The sequence below is a fragment of the Camarhynchus parvulus genome, chromosome 1A, assembly GCF_901933205.1.
Source record: "Camarhynchus parvulus chromosome 1A, STF_HiC, whole genome shotgun sequence".
NCBI classification, from domain to species: Eukaryota; Metazoa; Chordata; class Aves; order Passeriformes; family Thraupidae; genus Camarhynchus; species Camarhynchus parvulus.
In genome coordinates, this window is record NC_044586.1 from 68465248 (window position 1) to 68493131 (window position 27884).

General features: G+C 39.5%; 1 protein-coding gene across 3 annotated transcripts in view; it reads right to left on the minus strand.

Moving 5' to 3' along the window:
• CHCHD3 (coiled-coil-helix-coiled-coil-helix domain containing 3) overlaps positions 1–27884 on the minus strand; it is a 142557-nt gene that overhangs the window by 95068 nt on the left and 19605 nt on the right. For all 3 annotated transcript variants that reach the window (XM_030960083.1, XM_030960082.1, XM_030960084.1), the window contains exons 3-4: positions 24728–24812; positions 8879–9023 (exon numbers count right to left, since the gene is read on the minus strand). In XM_030960083.1, coding sequence (XP_030815943.1) covers positions 8879–9023; positions 24728–24812 — 230 coding nt within the window. The remainder of the gene's footprint in view (positions 1–8878; positions 9024–24727; positions 24813–27884) is intronic.

Genomic DNA, 27884 nt, shown 5'->3' on the forward strand with positions numbered 1-27884 from the left:
TGGACTCGATGGTCTGAGAGGTCTCTTCCAACCTCATTATTCTGTGATTCTGTCATTCTGTGATTCTGTCATTCTCTGCTTCTGTGATTCTGTAATTCTGTGATTCTGTGATTCTTTGGTTTTGTTGAGCAGAGGAGCCTCGCCCGCATCGTGCTTCGAGCGCAGTGTCAAACGAACACATTTTAATCCCTCCCATGGATTTGTATCCTGTCATGTACAAGGACAAGCCCCGACAAGGCTTTGATGTGGTTTTTGTTGTGTCACACAACTGCCAGGGTGTACACGCTCCAAAGGCCCACGAGTAATCAAAAGGAGCCTTGTGGTATTTTCTGGGGTCCCATGTCGTGGGGAGGAAAGATGAATCTGACTCCATGTTCTTAGAAGGCTAACTTATTATTATATTATATTATATTAATTATATTATACTATATTATATTATGCTATACTAAACTATACTAAAGAATACAGAAAGGATACAGACAGAAGGCTTACAAAATACTAATGAAAACTTGCGACTCTCTCTTCAGAGTCCAACACAGCTTGGCTGTAATTGGCCAATGATAAAAACAATTCACATGTTGGATAAACAATCTCCAACCACATTCCAAAGCAGCAAAACACAGGAGAAGCAAATGAGATAATATTGTTTTCCTTTTTCTCTGAGGCTTCTCAGCTTCCCAGGAGAGAAATCCTGGGCAAAGAGGGTTTTTCAGAAAATATGATGGTGACAGAGCCTGGCTTGGAATATTTATAGACAAAGAACAGGATTTTAAATGTTCTTCTCATGCTACCTCCAGGGCAGAAGGAAGACTTGCAAGTCCCTGCAAGAGGGAAGGTGTGTGGGAAAAGGGATGATTAGCCTTACTTTTTGCCCATGCATGACAAGGAATGATGATATTCATTTGGGGAGATAGCAGGGCAATTTTGTTACCGTTCAATAAAAAGGGAGTAGCACGAACAAATTGGTTAATGAATGAGGGAGGAGAGAGCAGAGTATTATGCAGTGAATCTATAAAAATGAACTCAATTTGAATTCAACCCAAAGAACAAATTGATGGAGCAGCAGGCTTTGTAAAGCACTAGATCTTCATCTGAATGCCGAAATAACACAGTGATTAATTTTGCTTCAGTCAAATATCTTGGGGTTTGCTCTATAAGAATTAAAAAATAACATGCTTTAAATGCTGCTTGACTATCAAAACACATTCACCATTCAAAAAGAAACCTTAAAGAGAATAAATGCTCCTTTTCTGTACTTTGCTTGCCTTCAAAATTCTCATTTTACCGTGGTTTTCCTGTCTGTCAAACTTTGACACAGAGGAAAAAAAAAGCCATTAACTGTTACACAGAAAAATTATAAAAAATACATCTATAACATGTTGCCAAGTGAAATGCTGAAGGAAGGAGAAAATTATTTCTATTGTTCCACTGAAACAAATATTTTGAATGTCAGCATGGACGTTGTAAAGGGACAGAAGAGAGACCCAGGAAAAGGCAACTTGTGGTTCCCGGGCCCTTCATGGCAATTTCAGAGAGAAAATAAAACATTTATTTACCAGTTTATGTGACAAATCATACTGGGGATTCTAACTCCAGCACTACCCACAGGCTATCTGAAATTCTTTTTACTGTTTTCCTCCATCAAGGTGGAAGGAAAACTGTTCACTTATTAATTAATTTATTAATTGATTTTAATCAAATGGGCCTTCACTTCTTCAAGGTCAGATAAGAAAGTCATTCATGATTTGCAAATATGTGACAGGCAGCCCCTTTTCTTACTGGGTTGAAAATTATCAACTTTATTTTCTTGGCAAGAGCTTCTTGCTCACAAACTAGTTTCACATCACTTGTTTAGGATCCCCTAAAAGACCTACCCCAAAAACCTGAATTTCTATCCCAAACCTTTTAGTGCTGCAGCAGAAGTGGCAAAAAAAGAGGGAGAGGAAGAAGGAATGTGTGCCAGGAGAGACATAAACCAAAGGAGCAATATTCTGTTTATTCCAAGGAATAGGAGCGCAGTCAGCGCAGTAGAATTGTGTATATTCCAAATATAAATGTCTTGCTCATTGTAGCTCACTTCCTTCTCTTAAAACCAACCAAACTTCTTTGCCCCAAAACAAAACACACAAAGAAAGACAGCTCCCATCCTCAATATTCCAAAACACCTTCTTCCTCCTGTCTTCTGCGACAGGAACAACCAAATCCAGGTTTGCCCATAGGAAAAAGAGCTTTTGCTGCAACAAAACCACCACATCCAAGCTATAAAAACATCACAAAAAACCCCATGTGTGTAGGACTAAATAAGATTTTATGAGTGAAACTCCCCAAATCTCCACTTTCAACAAGGTTTCATGAAAAATTTCTACTTGTTAAATTATAAAACTGAGGAACAAGAGACAAAACAACTGTCAGTAGATTTAATTTTGTACCATGTGCTTCCCAAACCTTAAATCTCATGTTCAAATATGAGCCTTTAGTACTTTTACTGCCATAAATTGTGATTTACAGTCTCTGCTCGTGCTTACTTCTCCAAGAGCCCTCCCTGCACCAAGCAATCCTGTTTTGCCTCAGGCTGTGTAGTTTACCTCAAATTATTTCAGAATCATCTAAAAAGATTCATTTTTCTATTAAAATGATGAATGAGCTAAATGAGGTATGTAATAAATACTGCAGGTTTGTAAACAGACTCTTCTCCTGAGAACTAATGCCTTAACTCATTTAATTCTTCCCCCTGGTATTTCCTAGTGAAGTCATCCTTAAAATATGGTTTGTCCAGGCCTGGTTGGAAAGAGCAGGAAGGGTCAGGATTTAATCTGTTTATGGAAAATAGGAAACATCCTCATGACAGAGTTAATGAATTGAGGACAGGAAAAATAAATGTAGCCCAAAGGGGAGGTCATTGCCCAGCCCTGACTAGGACCAGTCACCCCAGGGTGATGGGGAAAACACCAAACCAGTTCAGGCACACAGGAGCAGAAGACTTCATTTTAACAACCTGTATTCAATTATGACAACAGGTCAGATTTCCTCCTCACATAACTCAACACACTTCAGCTCTGATATGGCCAGGAATGTATTTTGTCTATTGATTTCAAGGCTCAGACAAGTAAAAGAACTTCACATCTCAAATAGGATTTTGCTAGGGAAAAAAAAAATCTCCAATAATCTGATTATCACAGTGACCTAAAGTGCAAAAAAAAAAAAAAAAAAAGTGCTTTTTAATATAAAGATACTTCTACCAGATTGATTTTTTTCTTGAGCGAGGAATTTTTTGATAGAACTTCTTGTGCAGAAAGTAATTTACAAAACAATGAGATTCCTCAGCACCACCAGATTTCACTCTCAAACAGGTGCCTCAATGAAAGCCTGGAACAACACATGGGCAAATAGATGTAATTGCATTAGTATGGATACAGACTTCTAATGATAGCAATAATCAAATTTTAATGTTCTGGTTACAGCACATGAACAGAACAATATTTCTGTGCCTCTTCAAAGGGAAATGAGACTTTAATGTCATTGGCAGCTCAATAAAACCATTTTCTAACATAAAGGCTTCTAATGACAACTCGTTTCAGTCCAGACAGGGGAGCAAATGTGTTCACAGTACACTCCAGGTCATTATTAGGAGATGGAAATACAACAGGTCCTCTGCACTTTGGATAACTATTGATTTTCTACTCCATATTCTCCTCATCTCACCCTGACTTTCATAATGACTCAAGTGATGGAGCATCAATAAACTATTTATGGCAAAGCCACCACATTGAAAGCCACTCTACAAGACTGTGCCCGACTCAACCAGGCCCAAGTTTGAGATTTTCAGTAAAAATCTCCAATAATAAATATGGCAGAGGACAGGTCTAAGTGATGAAATATAATTCAAGTATTCTTGGAGCCATCATAAGGACCTTCAGCTTCACCCTTTGCTGCAGAGAATCACACCACCCTCAAAATTCTTTATGGCTGGGCTGGAATAAAAGATTTTATTTATTTTGAAGCCCTTTTTCAAGAGGAATGGGCAGAAAAAACCATCATATCTACACTAAGAGTGTGTGGAAAAAGAAATATTTTTAACCAGCTGCAGCTCTTGACTTCAAGCACACGATGCACTTTGTCCTTTGGTGAAATCACACTGAGATGTTTGCAAATGTCACAATTCCAAAGGGAGCAAAGCTAAAGGTACAAAACCACCCAGTTTGGTGGCACGGCCACTTCAAGCAGTTCTCATTTGCCCTGCACACAGACTCTGCAATTTCCTCAATGGAGCTGCATTTGGAGTTGTTATAAAGCAGATTGGCTGCATTTGGAAAGGGCTCCAGGATGGCTTTGTGAAGTATTTGCCTCAGCTCCTATCTGCACTGACAGAAAAGAAGAAAATAAAGGAATTCTTCACCATCAAAGCACCCAACCCTGATGTACTGGGAGCCCTGAAAACAGCTAGGAAACAGCCCTGAAAACTGGGAAAAGCAGAGAAGAGAAAAAGAAAAAAAAAAGAAAAAGGATAATCTCAGAATTATAAAATGGTTTGGGTTGAAGGCATCTGAAAAATCATCTCATTCCACCGCCTGCCATGGGCAGCAACACCTTCCACTATCCCAGACTGCTCCAAGTCCCATCCTTGGACATTTCAGGGATGGAGCACCCACAGCTTCTCTGGGAAAACTCTGCCAGGGCCTCCCCACCTCATTCTTCCAGATTCAGCTCATTGCAGGATCACATATCCCCCAGCCAGAGAGGAGGGAAAAGCCAGAGGAGAGCCAAGAGCTCCCCAGCACCTGGAGAGTAGCACTTTCCCAAGACACAACCCCAAATCTGTGGGATAAGGAAATCCCAAATGTGTGGGATAAGGAAATCCCAAATCTGTGGGATAAGGAAATCCCAAATCTGTGGGATATAGAAATCCCAAATCTGTGGGATCAGGAAATCCCAAATCTGTGGGATATGGAAATCCCAAATGTGTGGGATAAGGAAATCCCAAATCTGTGACATAAGGAAATCCCAAATCTGTGGGATATGGAAATCCCAAATGTGTGGGATAAGGAAATCCCAAATGCGTGGGATATGGAAATCCCAAATCTGTGACATAAGGAAATCCCAAATCTGTGGGATATTGAAATCCCAAATGTGTGGGATAAGGAAATCCCAAATGTGTGGGATAAGGAAATCCCAAATGTGTGGGATAAGGAAATCCCAAATCTGTGACATAAGGAAATCCCAAATCTGTGGGATATGGAAATCCCAAATGTGTGGGATAAGGAAATCCCAAATGTGTGGGATAAGGAAATCCCAAATCTGTGGGATAAGGGAATCCCAAATGTGTGGGATAAGGAAATCCCAAATGTGTGGGATAAGGAAATCCCAAATGTGTGGGATAAGGAAATCCCAAGTCTGTGACATAAGGAAATCCCAAGTCTGTGACATAAGGGAATCCCAAATGTGTGGGATAAGGGAATCCCAAATCTGTGGGATAAGAAAAGCCCAAATCTGTGGGATAAGGGAAATCCCAAATGTGTGGGATAAGAAAAGCCCAAATCTGTGGGATAAGGAAATCCCAAATCTGTGGGATAAGGGAATCCCAAATGTGTGGGATAAGGAAATCCCAAATCTGTGGGATAAGGAAATCCCAAATCTGTGGGATAAGGGAATCCCAAATGTGTGGGATAAGGAAATCCCAAATCTGTGGGATAAGGAAATCCCAAATCTGTGGGATAAGGAAATGTGTCCAAAAGCCTCCCAGTCAGTGGCATTTCATGGATTGCTCCAGGAATCGACAGCAGCTGCCTTAATTTCTGCTGAGTTAAGCACCAAGAGTTGATTAAATCCTCACACTGACCCCACACGGGATTTCCAGGGTTTGGAAATGCCACTCTGAACAATCATTTCTACTTTTGCTGGCACAAATGCCAGAATTACTGCTTTGCAAGCCTTTGGATGAGCCCAAAATGTGTTTTTGCAGGAGCTGACATCCCAGCAGCCACCTGCCAACCCCCTGCACTGAGGGCACTTCCTGGGACATGGCACAGCACAAAAATATTTCAGCTATTAACACATCATTTCATCCCTTTTTTCCCCCCTCATTTGTATAAAAAGCTATTCTAACTTTCTGAGATAACACTATAAATTTATTCTTCAAGAATGGGAAATATGATTTCATTTTACATCTATTTATTAAAACCTGAATTAGCACTCTTTACAAAGGGAAAATCAAATTCTTCCTCTCTCACTGTAATTTCTTTTCCTTTGCACTATTTAAACAATTTAGCAGCAGCAAAGGAATTTATTTTGCTACTGACACTTTAGGAACACTTTTGTTTTTCTCCAGAAAAGACTGAGAAATCAAATCTGGGCTCCATATAATACAAACCTGCTGGAGCAGTTTACTAAAACACAGAATTCTTCACAGTACCTGGCAAAGGATACACAGAAATGCATTTCCCTGTGGTAGAGATTTTGAATTCAGCATTGATACAGGAAATAAATGCACAGGTTAGGGTAAACAGTGAAGCCAAAGAAATAAAATCTGACCAATTAAAGGAAAATAAAGGAGCTGACTTACAGGAAGGTGAGAATTACTCAATATTTTCATTTTTAAGGAAACAGACAAAACCTTCTTGCTAGTTTGCAATATTAAGAGTACACACTTCAAAGAATGAACAAGTTACAGTGGAAATGGAAAATATCTGTTTGGTGATAACAAAGCTGCACCCAAGAACCACCAGATATTTCCAAATTTCCCAGATGGAACCAGGAAGATTGATCAAAACCAAGAAGACATAACGGCTAACTTAATATATATATATAAATATATATATATTATATATATACATTATATACAGATACACACTATATATATATATATGTATATATATGTATATATATATAATTATATATGATATTCCAAAGCAACTGAAAATTAACCAGCCAGATAACTAAATAAAGCAGTTCCACATCCATTATAAGGAATTTCTTGAGCTTTTGGCTGAGGAGAAATCCAGCTTGTGCTTCCCAAAATCACCACAACAGGGAGAAAAAGATGCAGACCCCCAGTAATTATGCAAATAATAGTCTCCATTATAAATCTTCAGCTCCTCATTAGCTCCAGGCCACAAAACCCTTATCTCTCCCCCACAATATTAAGAAACCAAGGATTTAAGGCATATAACTGAGGCTGTACCTTGGTCATAATTCCTTTCTATTCTCCTTTGTTCCCATGTTTTACAATGACAAAATATTAAACATTTGTTTACAACACTGAAATTATTCTTCTAACAATAACATTAGCACAGAGGTGAAAAAGAATCCAGAAATGGCTGGAAAAGATTCCAACACTGAGGTGGAATTGGTTTGGTTTTAAATTGGGATTTGGAAAAATAACATCTACATCAGATTTTGAATCCCACAGCAGAGACAAAGCTATTGCTTATTGAAGTGATTGATTACTAAGATACCAACCCATAAACCTTAAAAACTTTGGATTTTGCTCCAGATTTAGAGAGCCCAACAAATATTTATGTTGCTGCTGACATAAGTAATTCCCATTTATTTTCACAGCAATGCTCACATGAAGTATTTTCAACTTTTTGCCTTGAAAATAATGATTTCTTTAGTATTCACACTCAAGCATATTTGTATTTTTAAAGCATATTCCCACCTCATACAATAATGATTATTGTTAGAAAGAAGAGTCAATAGAGACTCACTACAGCAAGCAAACACTCTATAGAGGAAGTTATAAATCTGTCAGACATTTGAAATGGACTGAACTGTATAATGTCAGTTTTCTGAGGAAAACAGCCAACCATATGTTCCAATTTCCTTGTCAGGGAGGTTTAATACATCAGCTCTAATGAGAGATGAATCTTTTAAACAGAATTTTTCACTGAGCTGGTCCCAAAGTTGGAAACAAGCAGCAAAACCCCTTAAAAGAGGGATGTTTAACCAAAATAAAATGACATGCTGCTACCTAGTCAAAAAAAAAAAATAAATAGAGATCTGCTCTCCTCTTCTACCAATAGGCCAGAGGAGAAAGTTGCTTCGAATATCTGTGATTTCTGTAAATATTTGAGAGTAAGAGCCTTCAAAATGCAGTTTATTGTATCCAAGATGTTATAACAGTCCAGGGTTGTGGGTGACAGAGCCACATCTACAGCTAAATTTTCCTTTGCTGAGCATCTTAATACAGTAGAACCAATCAATACCTTTACTTTTACCTACAGCCTATCATAACTACTATAATTACCATATTATAGTCAATGCTATCGAATCACATGAGTTAGTATGTCATAGTTTAAGCTTAAAATTGTTTTTCAGTTTTCTTGCAGTGGAAAATGCTTAAAATTCTTCTTTGTAATCTTAGAGTACACCCATCAAAGAATGAACAAGTGGAAATGGAAAATATCTGGTGATAACAAAGCTGTACCCAAGAAGCACCAGATATTTCCAAATTTCCCAGATGGAACCAGGAAGATTGAGCAAAACCAAGATGACACAACTGCTAACTTTGATATTCTGAAGCAAGTAAAAATTAACCAGCCAGATACCTAAACTTTTCTCCACTTGCCACATGGACATGTCTTGTTTGCCTGTGGTATCTTTCTGCTTGGTAAAAACATCCTCTTGTTTGTGGTCAGCTGATCCTTTGCTCTAAGATATAAAACCACTTTCCAACTCGACTTCACCTTTCCTCTTTTAGGCGTCCAGCAAGACTGGCTGAGCAATCCTCCACTTACACATCTACTATTCTTCTATATCAAAACTTGCTTCCACCACTATTTCACTCTCAAATTCTCCATTCAGAGCCCTTTCTGCCAAGCACACACATATCTGTGAGACCTTCCTGCCCAGCTCCCATCCCTCCCAGCACGTGAGGACTCACAAAGCGCTGAGCCTTCTGCCGCTCCTCCTCGGTGGCCGCTCTCTCGCGAAGGATGGCTCGAGTCAGGTGCTCGTTTGAGGAGATCCTCTCCCGTTCCAGCAGCTTGCCAAACTCATCCCGAACGTACATTTGTTCTTGTTTCAACCTACAGGAGGTGCAGGGAGATTTAGGCTGAGAAAAAATTCAAAATCTACTTCCTAAGCGTTGTTTCAAAGTAGAGAAGTCGCTTTGAAAGCTGTCACAGCAATGCTTTTTACTCTTGGCTTCTAAAGACACCTAAATACAAATATCCACTGAAAGAATCCAGAAGTTTATTTCTAATTGAAGTATCAAAATGCTGAATACACAAAATGACACCACTGTTCATTAAATCATATAAATTAAAACGGATTCAAAAAATGTATTTTTAAGTAAGCTGCAGAGAACTCAGTTGGTTGGTTGGTTTTTGTCTGGTTTTATGGAACCATTTTTCTGGGAAAATCCTTTTCCCAGCAGCCAGCAGGCACTCCATTTCCACCTAAAAGCCTTCCTGCACTGGGAAAATGCTTTCCTCCTTAAACACACCATAAACCCAAGGACTTCATCCATTTCCCAAGCTCCACGAAGATCGAAGAACCATCATCAACCTTTCCCAGCCATCTGAGAGGAGCAGAGAAAATAGTTATTGAACTTGTTGCAACAGAGTTAATAAAGGCAACTTCAGGCCCAGAAAATTCTCAGTGTTTCTATGTCACAAGCCATAAATAGATTTGAAACCTTCAATGGAGTACTTGAGACAAGCACACCGTGTCTCATTTTCATGGGAACACTCAGTGAATAAAACCTGTGTGTTGTGACACCGAGCACGAAACTCAGAGCAGTAATGGAGCTATGAAACGCTGGGTTTCAAATAGATTTCTTTTTTTTTTTGAAAGAGTGATGGAGAGGAAGCTTCAATATTCTCAGTGCATTTATCTGTTGTCAAGGGAGCTCTGGAGAACAAATCCTAATGAGTCGGGTCACTTTGTAAAAGGTACCAGCATTAGAGTACATTAGATTCTTCCCCAGGGAATGCATTTAAGTGAGGCAGGGAAGAAAAAAGACAATTACAAGATGTATTACTTCAGTGCTCAGCTCCAAACCCTCTGAAATGCAGCAACCAACTGGGAATCTTTATAAAAGTTTATTAAGCTGCATCTTCAATTACTCCAGCTAAAAAAAAAAAAAAATAAAAAACTCCGATTATGCAGACATGGACAAAATTCCATTAAGTGATTTCCCAAGGTCCCCCAAATTACTCCAGCAGGATTGATATAACAAATCCTTCATACAATCATAACAATCCTTCACACAGCACAGTCAAAACATGCTGGTTGTCTTTTGGATTGGAGAAGTCATGTTTTGCCTAAAAAGGAAAAAAAGTGTCAAAATAGTAGTCTCAGCACCTTTTTCTGGTGAGCAACAAAGAGCATTTAATGCTTCCCGAGACTGAAGGAAGATCCTTCCTCATCCTTCTTGGATCTGGCCTCCTAAAAGTGGTTTTCCATAAAATATGTCTCTTCTTTATGCTGCTGTACACAGCAGAGTAATTAAAAGATATGAAACATATTTTACATAAAAAAGCAGAAAAATCCAGCCACAAGTTTCCATATTCTAAACTATGAAAAATTAAAAAACAAAAAAACTCTCATGAACAAAAAAAACCAAAAAACCCAGTATTAAGCAATTCCTCAACACTCAGATATTTACATTTAATTCTTCTTCATATTAAATTAGATCTTTTTCCTAATTTCTCATTTAAGTCTAGATCAAGACACTCAGGTCACCTCAGTCACAGAAAATGCATTTTACTGTTTGGTTTTTTCTCCCTTTCCCTTTCCCCACAGGGTGTTCTACCATAAAAGAAAATTACACTATTTCATTTTCAAATTTTATACAATTTAAGCCAAAAAGGAACTTTTTTACATCCAAGGCAGCACCTTCAAGCAAAAATTTCAACTCTTTTTTTATCAACTCTCACCCTCATTTGTGCGACCAGCATCACACAAACACAACGAGTTAAATTCCTCAAAAAAAACTTTTATTTAGGGCAGTTTTTACTCCCAAAACAATATTCCTAAACTGCCATCTCAACTGATTGAAATTCAGCTGAGTTTTTAACAAAATAAGCGGGATTTTGAAGTCATTTTCATTTATTTGAGTTCCATAATTGGGTGGCTTGTAGGAGCTTAATGAAACAAACATTCTGCAGATCCCGCTGATCGCAAACATTCGCCTGCATCAACCTCCAGTAGGGTTTTCTTCCTTGGCATTACAAATTCATTTTCCTGGCATTCAGCATGTACCAAATAAAGGCAAACATCAGCTGGATTTACAGTAATAAATTATATTATTATCTATAAATTATATTAGCTAGGCAAAAGTAAAAAATAAAAATATATATATACCTATATCTGTATGTGGATATATATATATATAAAAACTTGTCACTACTCCAGGAATTCCACAGGAATTTTTTTTTTCAAGTGACATTTTTAATTACAGCAGAAATAAAGGCTCAAGTTAATGGTTCTTGTGTTTGAGCACAGAACTCCAGACAACAGAGAGCGTTACGCTGATCATTTATACAGAAAGGATGTTAAAAAAGCTGCTGAAGCAGCAGAAAAGGCTGCTGGCTATACATTTTCCCCACACAATTGATATCTTTTTGAATAAAATCCTTCTAAATAATTATGAAATACTGCTTTAAGAAGTGTGGAGTGGCTGATTTAATGAAGTGTGGCATGCAAGGCAATCACTTCTCATGGTGCTATTGGAAAACACACATCAAGCATTAAGAAGCAGCTCCAGTTAAAGTCTGCGTTAACACTTCGCAATATTTCATTTCTCAACTGCTTTATAGCACACAACCACACAAAAAAAGCAACAATTCCTGCCTTTCCCCAGCACTGTCATTGAGAACTTCAACGCTCTTAACTTAATGCTGTGAAGAAAATTTATATATCTGTATTTTTTTGTAAGAGGATGGGTAAATCCTGACAAGCCAATCACCCAGGATTTAAGGATCTCAGAAGATTTATTCCTGTCAGAGGGGCATAACAAGAATTTGAGTATTTTTGTTATCACATTGTCATATTCAGGCTCCACTGTAAGACAAATTTTGGACTGTTTTAGTCCTGAAGTCACTTTAATCAAAATAATGTCTGCAGTACATTCCACCTCTAAATCAGATTTGGCTCATGTTGAATGCAAAAGCCACCACATCATCTCGAGGAGCAATCACACAACAACAAGCAAAAAGAATTCTGAAAGACACTCCCAGATATAAAAAATATAAAAATAAAAAAAAATAAATATATTTAAAACAGAAAGAAATAAAAAGCCAGGTTTTGTTAATTTAGATTTTCTGAGATATGGGCAGGAGGTATAGAAATCAAATCCATGTGATCAAACCACCCATTCCAACCTCCTCTCCAGCAGAGCTTCAGACCAAATGGAAAATACTTCACCAAAATAACATTTCTGCTTCTGCATTCCATCTTTTTATTCCTCTCTTTTCTTTCTGGAAGAGCAGGGAATATGGGATTTTAGTTGCATTTGTTATTGTTCAGCTTTTGTACTATGAATGTCCTACATGCAAGATTAAGCACAAGAGAATTTAGCTGTGAATTTATCAAACATTTCAGTGCATGATCTAAAACAGACTGAAACCCTTAACCCACATCCCTGAAAATCAAGTAATAACAACATAGCAACACAAAGTAAAGCAAGAGGAAAAATAAATTCTCAATTAAATCACAACTTAAAATTAATAACTGACAACCATCATATAAAGTCCAACAGGATAAGAGAAGCCAAATATAGAATTGGCTCCACTTTCCAATTAGAAATTAGAATTTGAAACACAGAAATAGAAATTTAAGACCCAAACAAGAAATCATCTCTGAAGACCAAGGAGTTTTCTGTATCACAAGAAAAACAAAAATACACTTAAAAAAAAAGGCTGATAAAACTTTGCTGCACTCTAAGTGGTTTCCATCCTTTTCACATCTAGTTTTTAATTAAGTTCAAGAAAAGCAAATTGTTAATTTTGCCATGTGGATTTATGGCCCAGGACTCTCCTCATGCCCAGCATGACCCCTGTTAGCCACAATAACAAGATGAGTAATTTAATTCTAAATCCACAAGAACTCCCTCTTTTGTTTACTTCAAAATATCCATTTCTGTTGTTCTTGAAAAACACCTGCAGATGTTAATTAAGGAAAAAGCACCTTTTAATTCAGAGACAACAGCAACACACTGAGAAAAGCTGAAAAATATTAGTTTTGTGCTTTGATGGCCACTTCACAGTTTATTCTCCATTAATCAAAAATCCACAGAAATCCAAAACTGGCAAACAATACTCTTAGAGAAATACAGTGATTTGTCATTTCCAGCCCTTATTTTCAGATATTGGAAATTTATTACACTATCAAAGCCTAAGCATTTCCTTTTTGCTATTTTTTCAGGGCAGTGATTACTTGCCAGTTGTTTTATCTTTATTACAGTCTCCAAGCTACACAATCTGATGGATCTCTGACGTTCCACCATAAACTCACTCAAGCCTAAAGCATGAACAGTGTCATTTTTCATTACTTCCAAGCAAGCAAAAATCAAAATATTCCCCGTTCCAAAGTCCACTGTCAGGAAAATCATCCTGTCCTCTATGAATCAGGGAAAAAATTAATGATATGGAACCCAAAAACTCACTCCAACTAGAGATGACACAACATGAGGAGGATTCATGAGGTTTCTGCTTTCCTGGACCTCAACAAGCTCCTTAATTCCTCCTGACGGATTCGCAGAAGATCCCAAAATGTTTTGAGCAATCTGTTTAGGGCAGGCTGCAATATTAATGAGGGAATGATGTCTGTGAGGGCTGAGTTTCAATATTTCATGAGCGGGACGCGCCAAGGAAAGCCGCGGTTGGAAATTGGCGAAGCCGCCGAGGGATTTGAGAGGATGTGAGAGACGTCAGGAAAACATCTCCAAGCTGAGCTGAGCTCTGAGAGGTGTGAAATGGAGATTTCTCCGACTCCATCTCACCTGTCTGCAAAGTCGCGGAAATTACCTCACGTTCTTCTGATTTTACAAACACGTAACGAAGGACAGAGAGAGGGAAACAAATTATCTGGGAGGTCAAGGCACAGAAAACACAAAAAAGTTGTTCAAAACTGAAGTTTCTACCACTGTTCACTCATTAAAAACATTATTCTCCACTCACAGAGACTCTGCACAGCACAAGTGACAGGAGCTGTTCCTAACATTAGTAGCAATCATATTCTTAACAACTGTTCGAAAATTGCACTGTTAAACCTTTCAAATCATGCAAATATTAACAGAAAATATCATTTTTCTGCACCTGAAAGCTGTGGTATCAAAAGAACATTATGCCTTCAAATTTTTGGTGCTCCAATTGCTCAGCCTGGAGAAAAGGAGGCTCAGGGGGGACCTTGTGGCTCTCCACAACTGCATGATAGGAGGGGACAGACAGGGGAAGATTTGGGATCCAACCCCAGGGAACAGGGACAGGAGGAGAGGGAATGGCCTCAAGCTGTGCCAGAGGAGGTTTAGCTTTGATATTGGGAAAATTTCTTCATGGAAAGGGTTGTCCAGCCCTGGGGTGGAGTGCTGGAGTCCCTATCCCTGGAGGGATTAAAACTTGAAGATGTGGCATTGGGGATGTGGTTTAGTGGTGGCTTGGCAGTGCTGGATTAATGCTTGAACTCCATCTTAAAGGAATTTCCAACCTCAAAGATTCCATGATTTCAAGATTCCAAATCCAAACCCAAAATGCTGAAGCTTTACCATCATGGGAATATATGAACTCAAAAAGGATCACACAGCTCATCAAATCCAGATTTATCATCATTCCATGAGTGCAAAACCAGTCAAACGTGACGACAGGGACCCAAATTGGCCCCACTTTACCCACCAGACCCAGCACCATTAAAACCCTCTGACAAATCCATCACAAGTGACCTGGAGCTCTCATGACTCTGAACAGGCAGAAGAGGGAAGGGATCACACTTTGAGCAGTTATGCTTGAACTTCTCATTATTAAATTTAATGAGAACTCCATCTCTTTATTCCATATCCACTTCTTCCTCAGGGTGAGTGCTCCTCCTTAACATTTGCCATACATGAATATAAATTAGCCCTTAATTCATTATACACAGTGCTGAGAACAGTGAAGTGATTCCAGCACTGATCCCTGAGCTGGCACTGACCTTTTCCCATCCCAGTACGTCCTCCCTCATCTTTGGTCCATCCCAATAAATCCTCCCTCATTTTTGGTCCATCCCACACTGTCACACAACTCCCACACAAGTTTGGGACGTGTTCCATGGCAGAGACAAGGAGGGCAGCGGATTCTGATCCTTCTTTAGGCTGAACTCCTACCTAGAGTTCTGTGTCCAGCTCTGGGACCCTCAACAACAGCAGCACCTGGAGCTTCTGGAGCAAATCCAGAGGAACCCATGGAGCTGGAGCCCCTCTGCTCTGGAACCAGGCTGGGAGAGCTGGGAATGTTCCCCTGGAGCAGGGAAGGCTCCAGGCAGAGCTTCCAGCACATTGCAGGGCCTGCAGGGGCTCCAGGAGAGCTGCAGAGGGACTGGGGCCAAGGCCTGCAGGGACAGCACCCAGGGAATGGCTCCCACTGCCAGAGGGCAGGCATGGATGGCATCTTGGCAATGAGGAATTCCTGGCTGGGCTGGGATTGCCAGAGCAGCTGGGGCTGCCCCTGCATCCCTGCAATGGCCAAGGCCAGGCTGGACACTGGGGCTGGAGCAGCCTGGGACAGTGGGAGGTGTCCCTGCCCCTACGGAATGAGATGATCTTGAAGGTCCCTCCCAACCCAAACCATCCCATGATTCCATGATTCCATGCTGTCTGTTCTCAAACCCAAGCAAACACTGAAAATACAATTTTAAGAGTATTTTCCACCTCGTCCCACAAAACCATCACTGCCTCAGTCACCCTGTTTCAAACACCAGACTTGTCACATCACCCAAACTCTCAATCCAAGCCACACCATCCAGCAGAACACCCTCATTATCCCTCTCCCTTTCCCAGCTGCCCTCCAACCCCAGCCTAACATCTGTCAAAGGAAAAATCCCTCATAATGGCCACGTGGTTTTATGTGCCAGGCCTTGATCAGAAGATCCAAGACTCGTTTCAAATCTCAGTTATCGACTCAACTCACTCCAATTAATTCAATTTATCAACAGCACCTCCATGGACAGCTTGTGAACGCTCAGAGCAACAAGGACAGTGACTCTTGTCAGTGGTTGAGTTTTCTTGGAGATTCCTGAGTTGTGGGAGTGTTTTTGGGGCAGTGTTTGGTGTTGGAAGGAGGAGGGGTGAGTAGAAAAGGGGGCAGGTTGTTTGAGGGGATTTTTAATTACACTTCATAAAGCCATTGCTTTTAAAATAGGTGCATTTAGATCAGTATTATATAGAGACAAAACAGATGAGCAAATTCCCATTTTTATGCCAGAGGGACAAAGAGAACCTGAGTTAGAATTGTAAAACTGCTTTACATAATTTGTGTATGTTTAGCTAGCCACATACCTCCACCTGAAATTACTTTCCAACTTAATATCCTTCCCCTTGGGATCTGCAAAAGCAGCCCTGGAATTATGACAACATTAATTATCCATAAAAATGAAGTGACAGTTAGAAAAATTTTTATTAGTATCATTATTATTATTATTACTATTTTTAAGTGTTTCTCTGCTGCTCATTTGCTGCTTTTCAAAATGAAAGAGCTCAGCAGTTTGAAAGCAAAGATTTGTTTAAAATTGCCAGGGGGGGAATAGTTTTCCTCTTTCCTACCTGAATCTGAAACTATGAAGCAGGATTATTTTTGTGGATGCTCTCTCTCTAGCTCCAAGTCATTTTCCCATCTCTCCTCGAAATAAACTGATCAAGATGAAGCTCAGTATCCAAGTTGTCAGCTGAGATGGCAGGTTTTAAAATCCATGTGAAAAATAAGCCCTTGAAAATTGGGGTTTATAAAGGCAGGAGTGAATTATAGCTCTGCTCTCTCCAATTTCCACCTCCCATCTCCAAGATTCATCTCTCCATATCCTGAGAGCCAGACATAATGGTATTAATGGAGAATCAGAGCAGGAAACCTTGGAGAGTAACTCTGCCATTGCCAAACACCTTTTTTTCTTCTGAAAACAATACATTTTTTTCACTGAAAACAATAAAACTTGAACAGGCTTCTAAGGCAGTTTGATACTTCCCAACTTGATAAACACTTTTATGCTTCCTTGGCATTTTGCAGGTAAAAATCACACTCTAAACTTCTCTGCTTTGAAGAGCTGGCTGCCCAAAAAGGCACCTGATGGAATCCTGATTGCTGAGAATTTTAGACTTTCTACACTGACAGACACTGACCCCCAACAGAACGCTGCATTTGAACTAGACCTGTAAAAAAAGCTTCCAAATTTGAATGATAAAACTAAAATTATGAGTGTATAGTTTAAATAAAAGTGTATCATATCACCTAATAAAAAACTAAGAGTTTAAAGTTTTAGAGTATAATAATATATATAAAACAAGATGGAAGTTTTAAAACTAAACTAGTCCTTCTTCTTTACCTTCTTCTTCATGAGTTTAAATAATATTGTGTAATTAAATAAAAAAGTCCACATTACGAGACACAAGTAATGAGTTATTAGATTAAAAGTAAAAATAATTAAAGCATCATTTCTTAATTAGACAGTTTATCCTTAAAAACCTTATAAAAAAGAAATATACCTCCATTTTTAAATTATTAGAGTTAAATACTACAGAACTCACCATTTATAAAGAGTGTAATATAAATAAGAACTAATACACATCTGAATCCAAATCTTTTGCTGAGTGTGAGATCAGACAAAAGAAGTTTCTGCTGAGAGAGGAGGGAAATGTTGGAGAAATTGAATGGTTGGGAAGGAAAAATAGGAGGAACTCAAGGTGGGATGTGAGGCCAAAATCTCTACAGCCCTGAGGCTGAAGGGGCCCTTTGGCACTCCAAGGGTTTTTTCTAAATTTTAACTTTTAAAGTTATTATTAGAGTTAGGTTCCTACTAACTATATTACTATTATTATTATTATTATTATTATTATTATTATTATTATTATTATTATTATTATTATTATTATTATTATTTTGTATCATAAGAACAAATAATATTCTATTTATTGACATAATATAAGAATTATAAATTTATTATTGTTGTTGTTGTTGTTATTATTATTATCCTCACACAATGCATTAAATGTTGGGTTTTGGATTTTTTTCCTTTTGTTGAATTGGGGCTTTCTTTTTCTTTTGTTGAATTTGCTTGGGATTGAAGGTATTTGAGAGCTTAGTTTGTGTTTAGATTTAGGTGTTTATTATTTTTATTTATGTTATGGTTTTATAGGTAGTGAGTTCTGCAGTTCTTCATTAGTAAGGTACAAAATGGTTAACAATCTTTTCTTACAAAATCTTTTAAGGTTAAATTATTTAATTAAGAAATGATACTTAAATATGTTCACTTTTAACAACTCTTCACTCGAATTCTGCAATGCAGATTTTTCTGTCTAATTACACAAAACCACCCAAACCCATGGAGAAGAAGGTGAAGAAGGACCAGCTACTGCCCTAAAACTTCTGTCTTAGCTCTATATAGATATTCCTGTATTCTAAACCCTTAAACTCTGGGTTTCCCACCCTGTGATATCACACACTTCTGTTCAAACTGCACACCCACAATCCCAGTTCCATTATTCATTCTGGAAGCTTCTCCAGGCCTCAGGTCAGTGCAGGGTTCTCCTGGGGGTCAGTGCCTGGCAGCACAGAAATCTCCAATTCTCAGCAGCCAGGGTTCCAACACAAGGAAAAAGGGTTTATTTTAGATTTTTATAGAATCAGTGTTATAAAATAAATATCCTCTTGCATTCCTCGATGTGATTATCAGTTGGGATCTCTGGTTTTACCAAACCAGTGCAGCTTCTCTTGCCAGGAGATATCAAACTCTTATTTTTGAGCTACCCCATGTCAAAACAATTATCATCACTTTTTCTGCTTTGGAGCATTCCCAGCTTTTCCTCTGCCTGTCAGCAGCACAGAAGATGGAGTTTTCCAGACTCTTTCCCCACTTAATCCAAACAATACCAACAGGTCCCTGTGGCAGAAGACAAACTAACAACTATTTCCTAAAAAGGAGCTTTTTGCTCCCCCTGAGGACAATCCTACACTAAAAACCAGGTTTCCCAATTCAAATTAGCTGATTACTTGGGAAAAAAAAATCATTTAGGAGGAAAATAATGCTTTGAAGAAATTTTCACCGCAATTAATTAGCTCCCCATATGAACTAAAGATACATTAAGATGCTCCTCATATCTTTAACTCACTGAAATATAAAATGAAAATTGTAAAGAAACACATAATTTTATTTTCCCCTCTTGTTCTCCACACCTGTGCCAGGAAACTGGAATAAACATGTCATTACACCAGGAATCAATAGGAAGTTTTAGAGTATCCACTAGCACAGAAAGGTCAAGGCCCAGTATTGATTTTAATATAACAATTTTGGTTTGCAGTTTCCCAAAGGCTTCTTGTCCAATATTCTTCTTCATTCTTCTCTCACTTTACATTTCACTGGTGAATTTGTTCTGCACTAACTCTTTACTCCAGGTTTACTAAGAGCTCATCATTTATGCAATGTACTGCTGAGACATGACAAAAAAAAGGTTTGGGGGGGAAGCACTCAGAGCATCAATGAAACCCCAGAGTGATGAGCAGTTATCTCCAGACCCTCTGTGAAGCACAACAACAAAACAACACATAAAAAAATTGAATGGGTACAACTTTAATAACCCATCACAGAACAACTCTGTGCACCAGGCCGGAGTCAAAGCTGATTTACAATTTAGAAAGATTCCTCCAAACAGATGAGGATATCACAAATAGAGGCTGCAATCGGTTGTCCAGCGGATGACAGATAAAATGTCACATCCTCGGGAGCCCAGTGAGCCACAGAGAACAAAATCCAACAATTCATTCCCGGGAATGTGTCTTAGGTTGAAAAATGTTAATGGGGTGTGTGCTCTATTTGCAATCTGTCAGAGGTGGGGCAGTTCTCTGCTGTTCATGGGGCAGTTTTTTCTTTATCTCTGCCACAGCCAACCCTCCCTCCAGGAGATCTCTGCTGTCCATGGCCACTGAGTGTCCCTGCAGGGCTGATCCAATTCCAGCATCCCATGGGGAGATGCTGCGCCCAGGGGAGGAGCCAAGCATTCCTACCTGGATCCAATCTGAGCCTGGCACAGCACAGCAGCCTTTGCCCACTGCATTGCCAGAGGAGCAGCTTTCTGCTGCCCTGCATTGCCAGAGGGAGCCCAGGCCCATCTGCAGCAGCCCTGGAGCTGCAGAGGAAAACTCCCCCCCTTGTGCAGGATCCTGCTCCAGCAGCAGCACAGCTGGCACTGCAGGAGGGCTGAGCCCCCATGGGATGGGGCTGTGCCACCCCCTGACACACAGGGGGCAGCTCCTGCTCTCACTCTGACAGTGCTTTGGTTTGTACTACTGCATTTGTATTTTTAATTTCCCTAGTAAAGAACTGTTTTTCCTACTCCGATATCTTTGCCTGAGAGCCCCTTAATTTCAAAATTATAACAATTCAGAGGGAGGGGGTTTGCATTTTCCATCTCAGGGAAGGCTCCTGCCTTCCTCAGCAGACACCTGGCTTTTCAAAGCAAGACAGAATATTCTATCAGCTCTTGTCTGCATTACTCAAGCAAAGGATTTTTCAAGAGAAAAGTTACTCAAGTTTGCCCGCCTGGTCACAGGTGATGAGATGGCAGAGACACACAAAAAACTCAGTTATCAAAAGCCACCAGAGAATCCTGGAATGGTTTGGGTGGGAAGGAGTTTAAAGCCCATCCTGTCCAAACCCCTGCCATGGCAGGGACACCTCCCACCATCCCAGGCTGCTCCAGCCCCAGTGCCCAGCCTGGCCTTGGCCATTGCAGGGATGCAGGGGCAGCCCCAGCTGCTCTGGCAATCCCAGCCCAGCCAGGAATTCCTCATTGCCAAGATCTCATCCATGCCTGCCCTCTGGCAGTGGGAGCCATTCCCTGGGTGCTGTCCCTGCAGGCCTTGGCCCCAGTCCCTCTGCAGCTCTCCTGGAGCCCCTGCAGGCCTGGAATGTGCTGGAAGCTCTCCCTGGAGCCTTCCCTGCTCCTCCTCTGTCACACCTTAAACACTTCTAGAGCAGAGCTGGCAGCAGAATTACTGTAGGGCCAGCAAAACAAACCAAAGTCCATTTTAAAGCCTTCTCCTGTCTTAAAATTCCTCCTTCCAGCAGGAGTTTTCCTCTAAGGAAGAAGCCCTGGAATCAGAGCACGTCATAGGACAGTCCCATCCGAAGTGCAGGGACAGATTTCTGGCACACCAACACAATTCCAGGGATGAATATATTGAAGACTTGAACAAAATACACTTCCTGCACTACTGAAGGCACTGCCATGCACAGCAGCTTGCAAAAACACCTCACTCTACATATAATTAATATTTGCCCTGTGCCAAATCATATTTAAAAAGTGGAAGCTGGGAAACACTCACCAAGCAAGAAACTGAACCCCGCCCAAATATAATTAGCCTGAGAGAAATGATTAGCAAAATAAAAAGTCTGAAATTTCTTTGATTTTCAGGGGTGGAAAAAAAGGCAAGTCATCATTCAGGAACGTTCAATTTCCATGGGAAATCACATCCATCACTTGCCTCTGAAGCACTGGTTTGTATATTTTAGTGGAGGAATCCAGCACTCTGATGAGCTTGGCAGTATCTAAAATTTTATCATTATGCTGATGATAGAAGTTGTTCTTTTTGCTGCCTCAAAATACTTTTTACTTTGCCTGCACTTTTCATTTAAAGCAAACTTGAAAAACAGATTTCCTGAGCACCATCAGTATCATGGAGCCCGACAAATGAACAGCTTTGTATCCAAGGACAAAGTTAATGGATGGAGTGGATAAATTCTGCTCTCTGATGGGAGAAGGAAATTTATTTATTTCCCCAATGCCTGTTCTCAAAGCCATGACATTAAAAATTTTCTCATTTTCTTGGGAAATTGGAAAAAAATGCTAAACATTTGCTGAGCTTGTCTAGAATAAGCAGAGAAAAGGCAAAATTGAAATTATCACCCACTGGTCCATTGAGTTCTGTGGATTTCTCTTATTTATCATTCAGAATTCTTCTCTTAATTATCATTTATTACCTGTCACCACTGTCAAGCTCAAGTTTTTGGGTCCATCCTCTCATTTTTATGTTCCCTTGAGCATCACCCTAAGACTGCAGTTCTGCCACATTAATTGCTCACAGTTACTGTTGCAAACTCTACAAATTCTGTTGTAAATCAATGATCATCAATTTTCTACATGAACTTTCCAAAATGAAAATGCTTTTCAGCTGAAATATTTAAAAATGTTCAAAAACTCAAGTGGGGAACAACAGTTGGGTTGAGTAAAAGGAAGAGTAAAGTGGAATCAATGCAGAATTTTGGAAATCTATTCTAATGTGGGTCTAAATCACTATTTTATTTATTATTCCAAGTACTGTTCAATAGAAACTGTAATTCATATATTGTTAGAGAGTTGATGGCATTAAAATACAATTTAAGAGTCACTCTTCAGCTCTAATCCCCAAAATAAGCACAGATTTTAACTTTATATAGCAGCCCATCTGTACTGTGTATGGATGTGTGAATAAATAATTTAGCTAGAAGTTCAAATTAAGATTTCTTCCCTTCACAGCCTGAAATGAGTAAAAGACATTTTGCAATCAAACCCAAATGTGCTCATCCCCTGCTCACAGAACAGCACCAAAATCAGCTCTTAGGCAGTTGGAATCAGAACAACAAACAGTCCAAAGTTTCAGGTATTTTTATGCTGAAATGTTATTTCATTGAAATATTGGGAAAAAACTCCTGGTTTAGAGAAAGAAGTGAGAATATAAATATATAAAATATACCATCCGTGGTAAAACAATCCATGAGATGAATGTGGAGGTAAAAACTTTAATTTTTATGTCGCATCCCAACAGGATTTGTCTTAAAATTAGCAGGTTATGAAATGAAATTGTTAATGAATCACAAGTGCAAGGTCAAGAAGCTTAAATGTAGAGCTGAGGGGTTTGTTCTGTTTTCCAAAACAGCATCAATGTGTTTGTATTTATATCACAAATTACTACAGCTTATATTCCATGTTTCTATTAGCTGGAACATTCTCCACATGAAAGACAAAAGAATTTACCTGAATAATGTGAGTTTCTTGAATGTTTTTAAAACACAAACCACCACCAGAATTCAGCCCGTAAAGATTTTAAGTTTTACTTCTGGAAAAAGATCTGCATCTTTTACAGTTGTTTCATTCAAGACAAAAAACCCTTTATGCTCTGTTAAAACCAGATTTTTATAATTGGTGTAAAAAATGATAATAAAACATTATAATGGAAAATAATACTGTGTAAAAAAAAATAAATTATAATAATAAAAATATACCGTGTAAAAAATAATAAAACAACCAAAAAAATTAATTAAATAAATCAAAATTGGAAAAGAAGTGAAGCTGTTAATAAGTTTTGATATTTTTCCTTTCTCTATCATCATCATCATTAATTTACTTTGATATTTTACCTCATCTGCTCCCTCCCTTTCACAGACCAAGGCACAACCCTGCGAGGAGAATTCTGGAAGGCACTGAAAGTGTCACGTGAGAAAATGCTGAAGTTGCAAACCAAATATTTCCAGATTTTAATCCCATTTAGCTGAAGTCCTGAGCACTCAAGAAGCTCAAAAATAACCCAAGTTTTCCTGTCAAAGCCCAGCTGAGGAGAGGGGGGATTTCACTGGAACTTATTGATTTCCTTTATTGCTGATGCAAAAAAAAAAAAGAGAAAAGCCTGATTTTTTTTTTCCCTGGGACATTAATACAGTCCTATCTAATTATATACTCCATCAACCTAACTCAATTAAATAACAGAATGTTGGGTAGGAAACAACTGAGATCTATGCAGACAGTTGAAGTAGTACTAATTACAGCCTAATTTTTTTTAATCCATCATAATGAGCCTTTCTCCCCATTCTCAGTGGAGGACAGTGTGGAATATTTGTATTTATACTCAGTGTGTTTGTGTTATCTATTTAAAACAATTACTGAACGGAGAAATAAACACAGAAGTTCAGCAGATACCAAAATTTCTACATTTAAAGAGGAATTTTTAATCGCTAATAATGGCTCTGATCAGGCTTTCAGAATCACTGCAGTCTCTGAGAATAAAAAATGCCTAAGAAAGGAATATTTCAATATACAGAAAGGAACCAAAAGGTTTTTTACTGGTGTGAACTGGTTCAATACAGTATTTTACATACTCAAAGTACCTCAAAACATCCAGGGAATCCCAGAATTCCCAGAAAACTCCAGAATTCCCATTTCAAGGTACTTTTGCTCAGCCCCTGGAGTCACAGGGACCCCACCCCTGCTCTGTCTGAGCAGCACAAAATAATTATTTGGGCTCCAGAGAAATCAGCAAAGCTTGAGCTTAAAAGGCAGCAAAAAACCAAGCTCAAGAGGTCAAAAGGGATTTAAAGCAACAGTTTGGATCAGCTCTTACAAGGAAATTCCAGCTCATTTGTTGTTGAACATGGATTTAATATCCAAACCTGCTGCAGCCCCCAGAGCTCTCACAGGCAGTTTGTGCACAAAATTCAGTTCTTTCCAGCAAGCAGATAAATAAAATAAAAGCATTAAGTCCAAGTTTGTTTGAAATATTGTTATTATTAATGAACCAACCTTCTCTTCTGAGCTTCAGAGTCTCTCCTGGCTCGTTCCAGTGCCAGTTCCTCAGCTATTCTTTTCTTCAGCTCTTCATCACTAACTGCAATTAAAAGAAAATTCAATGAAATGTTAACAGAACACAACTTATCCCCAATTACAGAAACAACTGCATAATACAGTGCCCTCAATTGTTTATTTGCTTTTTTTCCTCACAGCAGCTGGAGTTGCTTTCTTGTGGTTTAACCATCTTTGAACTTTTAGCACACCAGTGAGCCTTTAAAAAACTTTCTTATTAAACAGCTTTTCAATTAGTGCAATCTTTCAAAAATTAAACAACATGGACTGTACATTGAATTAAATATTTTTCTTCAGAAATATGGCTTTGTAAAGTAAAACCATGGGGATGAGACAGAGACATAAACAGTAAAGTCACAAAATGCAGCTTCTTATTCATACAGAACCAAAAGAAATATCTTTGTGTAACAAATCAAGTATTTTCAGATGCATTTTATACAACAAAGCTGTTACAACACCCTAAATATTCATATTTCTAATTCCTAGAGAAAGATTTTGCCCCAAATTCTTCTGATTGGAAATAATATTTCCTTCACTTAGATTCTGTCAGATGAATCAATGAAACTGGTTAAGAACAAAAAAAATCAGGAAAGCAACTTCTTCAAGAATATGAGCAGAGGGAGAAAAGCTGGAGAGCCACCAATCCAACAAGGCTGAAAGAAATCTCCAAAACCACCAAAATCCAGCTTAATCCTAATCCTGCCTGGAATAAAAACTGACCTACACCGAGCTGAAGCTGTGCCATGCTCTGGATTTCCAGAAAATTCCCTCTCTCCTGCCTCAGATCCCCCTCCAGGGAAGCCCAGAGCTCCAGGATGGGATCCCACCCCAAAACACCCAGGAAAACAGAACCCCAAAAGCGGCCATAAAAAACCTGCACAGGAAAATCAAACTCAGGGAAATTCAAATTTATTTTTAGGCTCTGGAGGGTCTCTGTGACCTCACGTCCAGGAGCTGGATTTATCTGCAAAGATTATCCAAAATCATTATTCCACATTTTCTGTTCTATTCCCTGCAATTCTGCTCCTGCTAAAGCAGCCTCACAAAAGGGTTTTATGAATGAATGGAGCAGCTTCATCAATTTTATGGGAGTTTTGGCCAACTAATCCAGTTAGAAATATCTTTGGAAAAGCAGCAGGAATCGATATCCATCGTGCCAGGTCCCGGAAATGCTGAGATCACAGAAACAGAGGGAAAAGTGAGGGGAAACTTCTAAATTATCAGTGAGACCCCAGCATAAAAATGTTTTAAAATTAAAATTCAGAGGGAAATACGAACCTTTCAACAGATCTCTAGCAAAAAGCTGGGTGAAAAAAGAAAGCCCCATTTTATTGGGATTACCTTGATTGACATAACATTGAAACAGGACGAAATTTATGGTTCTGATGTACAAAAATGAATACAAGAACTCCAACAGACCAGAGGATGGTTTATGTCATAATGAGGAGGGATTCAGGCAGCAGCCAATAAAGATATTTGACCTGAACAATCAATTAGGCTGCCCATCGATCAGGCAAATACTAATAGGGAATAAAAGTGGAGCTATAGATCATTCAATGGAATTATTGTAAGATGTAATTGGGTAGCTCCCAAATGGGAGCTTTATGATGTTTCAGTTGAAAAAAAAAAAATAAAAATTGTAGTTCTACAAGGAGGAGGGATTTGTTCTAGGGAGAAAAGCGTTTAAAAAGAGAAAATATAATTTATTTGAGAGAGGATCAGGAAAAGTGTTTAACATTAAATGTTAAATAACATTTCTGATGGCCATCTCTGCTCACACTACAGGGCATTAAAAACACACAGCTGACCATTGAAATACTAGAGAATATTAAACCTGGGGGGTGCAAGACTGCTAAAATATTAATATATTAATATTATTCCATTAAACATGAAATTATTATTGCATAGCCATTCCCACCACCAGCCCCTTTAATACCAGAAGTTCCTCAGGATGTTGAAATCAGTGTCAGCTTCATCCCAGAGCAAAGTGGGAAGATTTTCAGGTTCATTTAGAAGGTGACACCTGCACCCCAGGGCTTCTCCTGCTCCTCCAGGAGCACAAACCAAAGCGTGAAGTGAGAGTGCACAGCTCCCATCACAAACCCACCTGTGAGCTGGACAGTGAAGGGAACACACTCCAAACCCCAGGAACAGCTGCTCTGACCCCTCAGCACATCCAGAGATGGGTGTTTGATTGGCAGAGTTCTTCTGGGATGATGGGAATGGAAAAACACCGGGATAACGGGGATGGGCACCCCCAAAGAGGCCGCAGTGATGCCTTAAGAAGGCTGAGCTAGAACAGAGACTAGACAGAGTTACAGAATAAAATAGGGATGTATTAAAAGGCCTCAATGGATGCACCCTGGACAGCACAAAAGCCCAGCCAGGGCTGCACCCAAGATTCACAGAATTCATTCTGGGTTGGGAGACACCTTCAAGGCCATGGAGGCCAGCCCAGCCCCTGGCACCCAGTGCCCCATCCAGGCTTGTTAAACACCCCCAGGGATGGTGACTGCACCCCCTCCCCGGGCAGCCATTGCAGAACTTTATCCCCCTTGCTGGAAAAGCTTTTTCCTGCTCTCCAGCCTGAATTTCCCTTGGCACAGCTCGAGGCTGTGTGCTCTGGTTGTGTCAGAGCTGCTGGAGAAAGAGCCCGAGCCCAGCTGGGCACAGGCACCTTTCAGGGGCTGCAGGGAGTGCTGGGGGCAGCCCTGAGTCTCCTTTTGTGCAGGCTGAGCACCCCCAGCTCCCTCAGGGGTTCCTCTCAGGGTTTGTGTTCCCAGCCCCTCCCCAGCCTCGCTGCCCCTCTGGATGCACTCAAGGGTTCAAGATGAACCAAAATGGCCCCAAAATGCACAAGCGCTCCCGGGGTCTCTCCCTGGGATCAGTTCTGCTCCATTTGCATCTTGCAGTTCATTGTCCCATTCCAGCTTTAGCCCCTGCAGTCCCACCCTGCTTGTTTTTCTCTCTCCAGCCCATGGGGTTTGTGCTCCTGGGCTGAGATTTGGGTCATTTGTCCTTGGTGCCCAGCTGGAGCAGGAATTGTTTTGTCTCCCTGCTCTGTGCACAGAGCTCACCATCCCATAATATGAAGCCC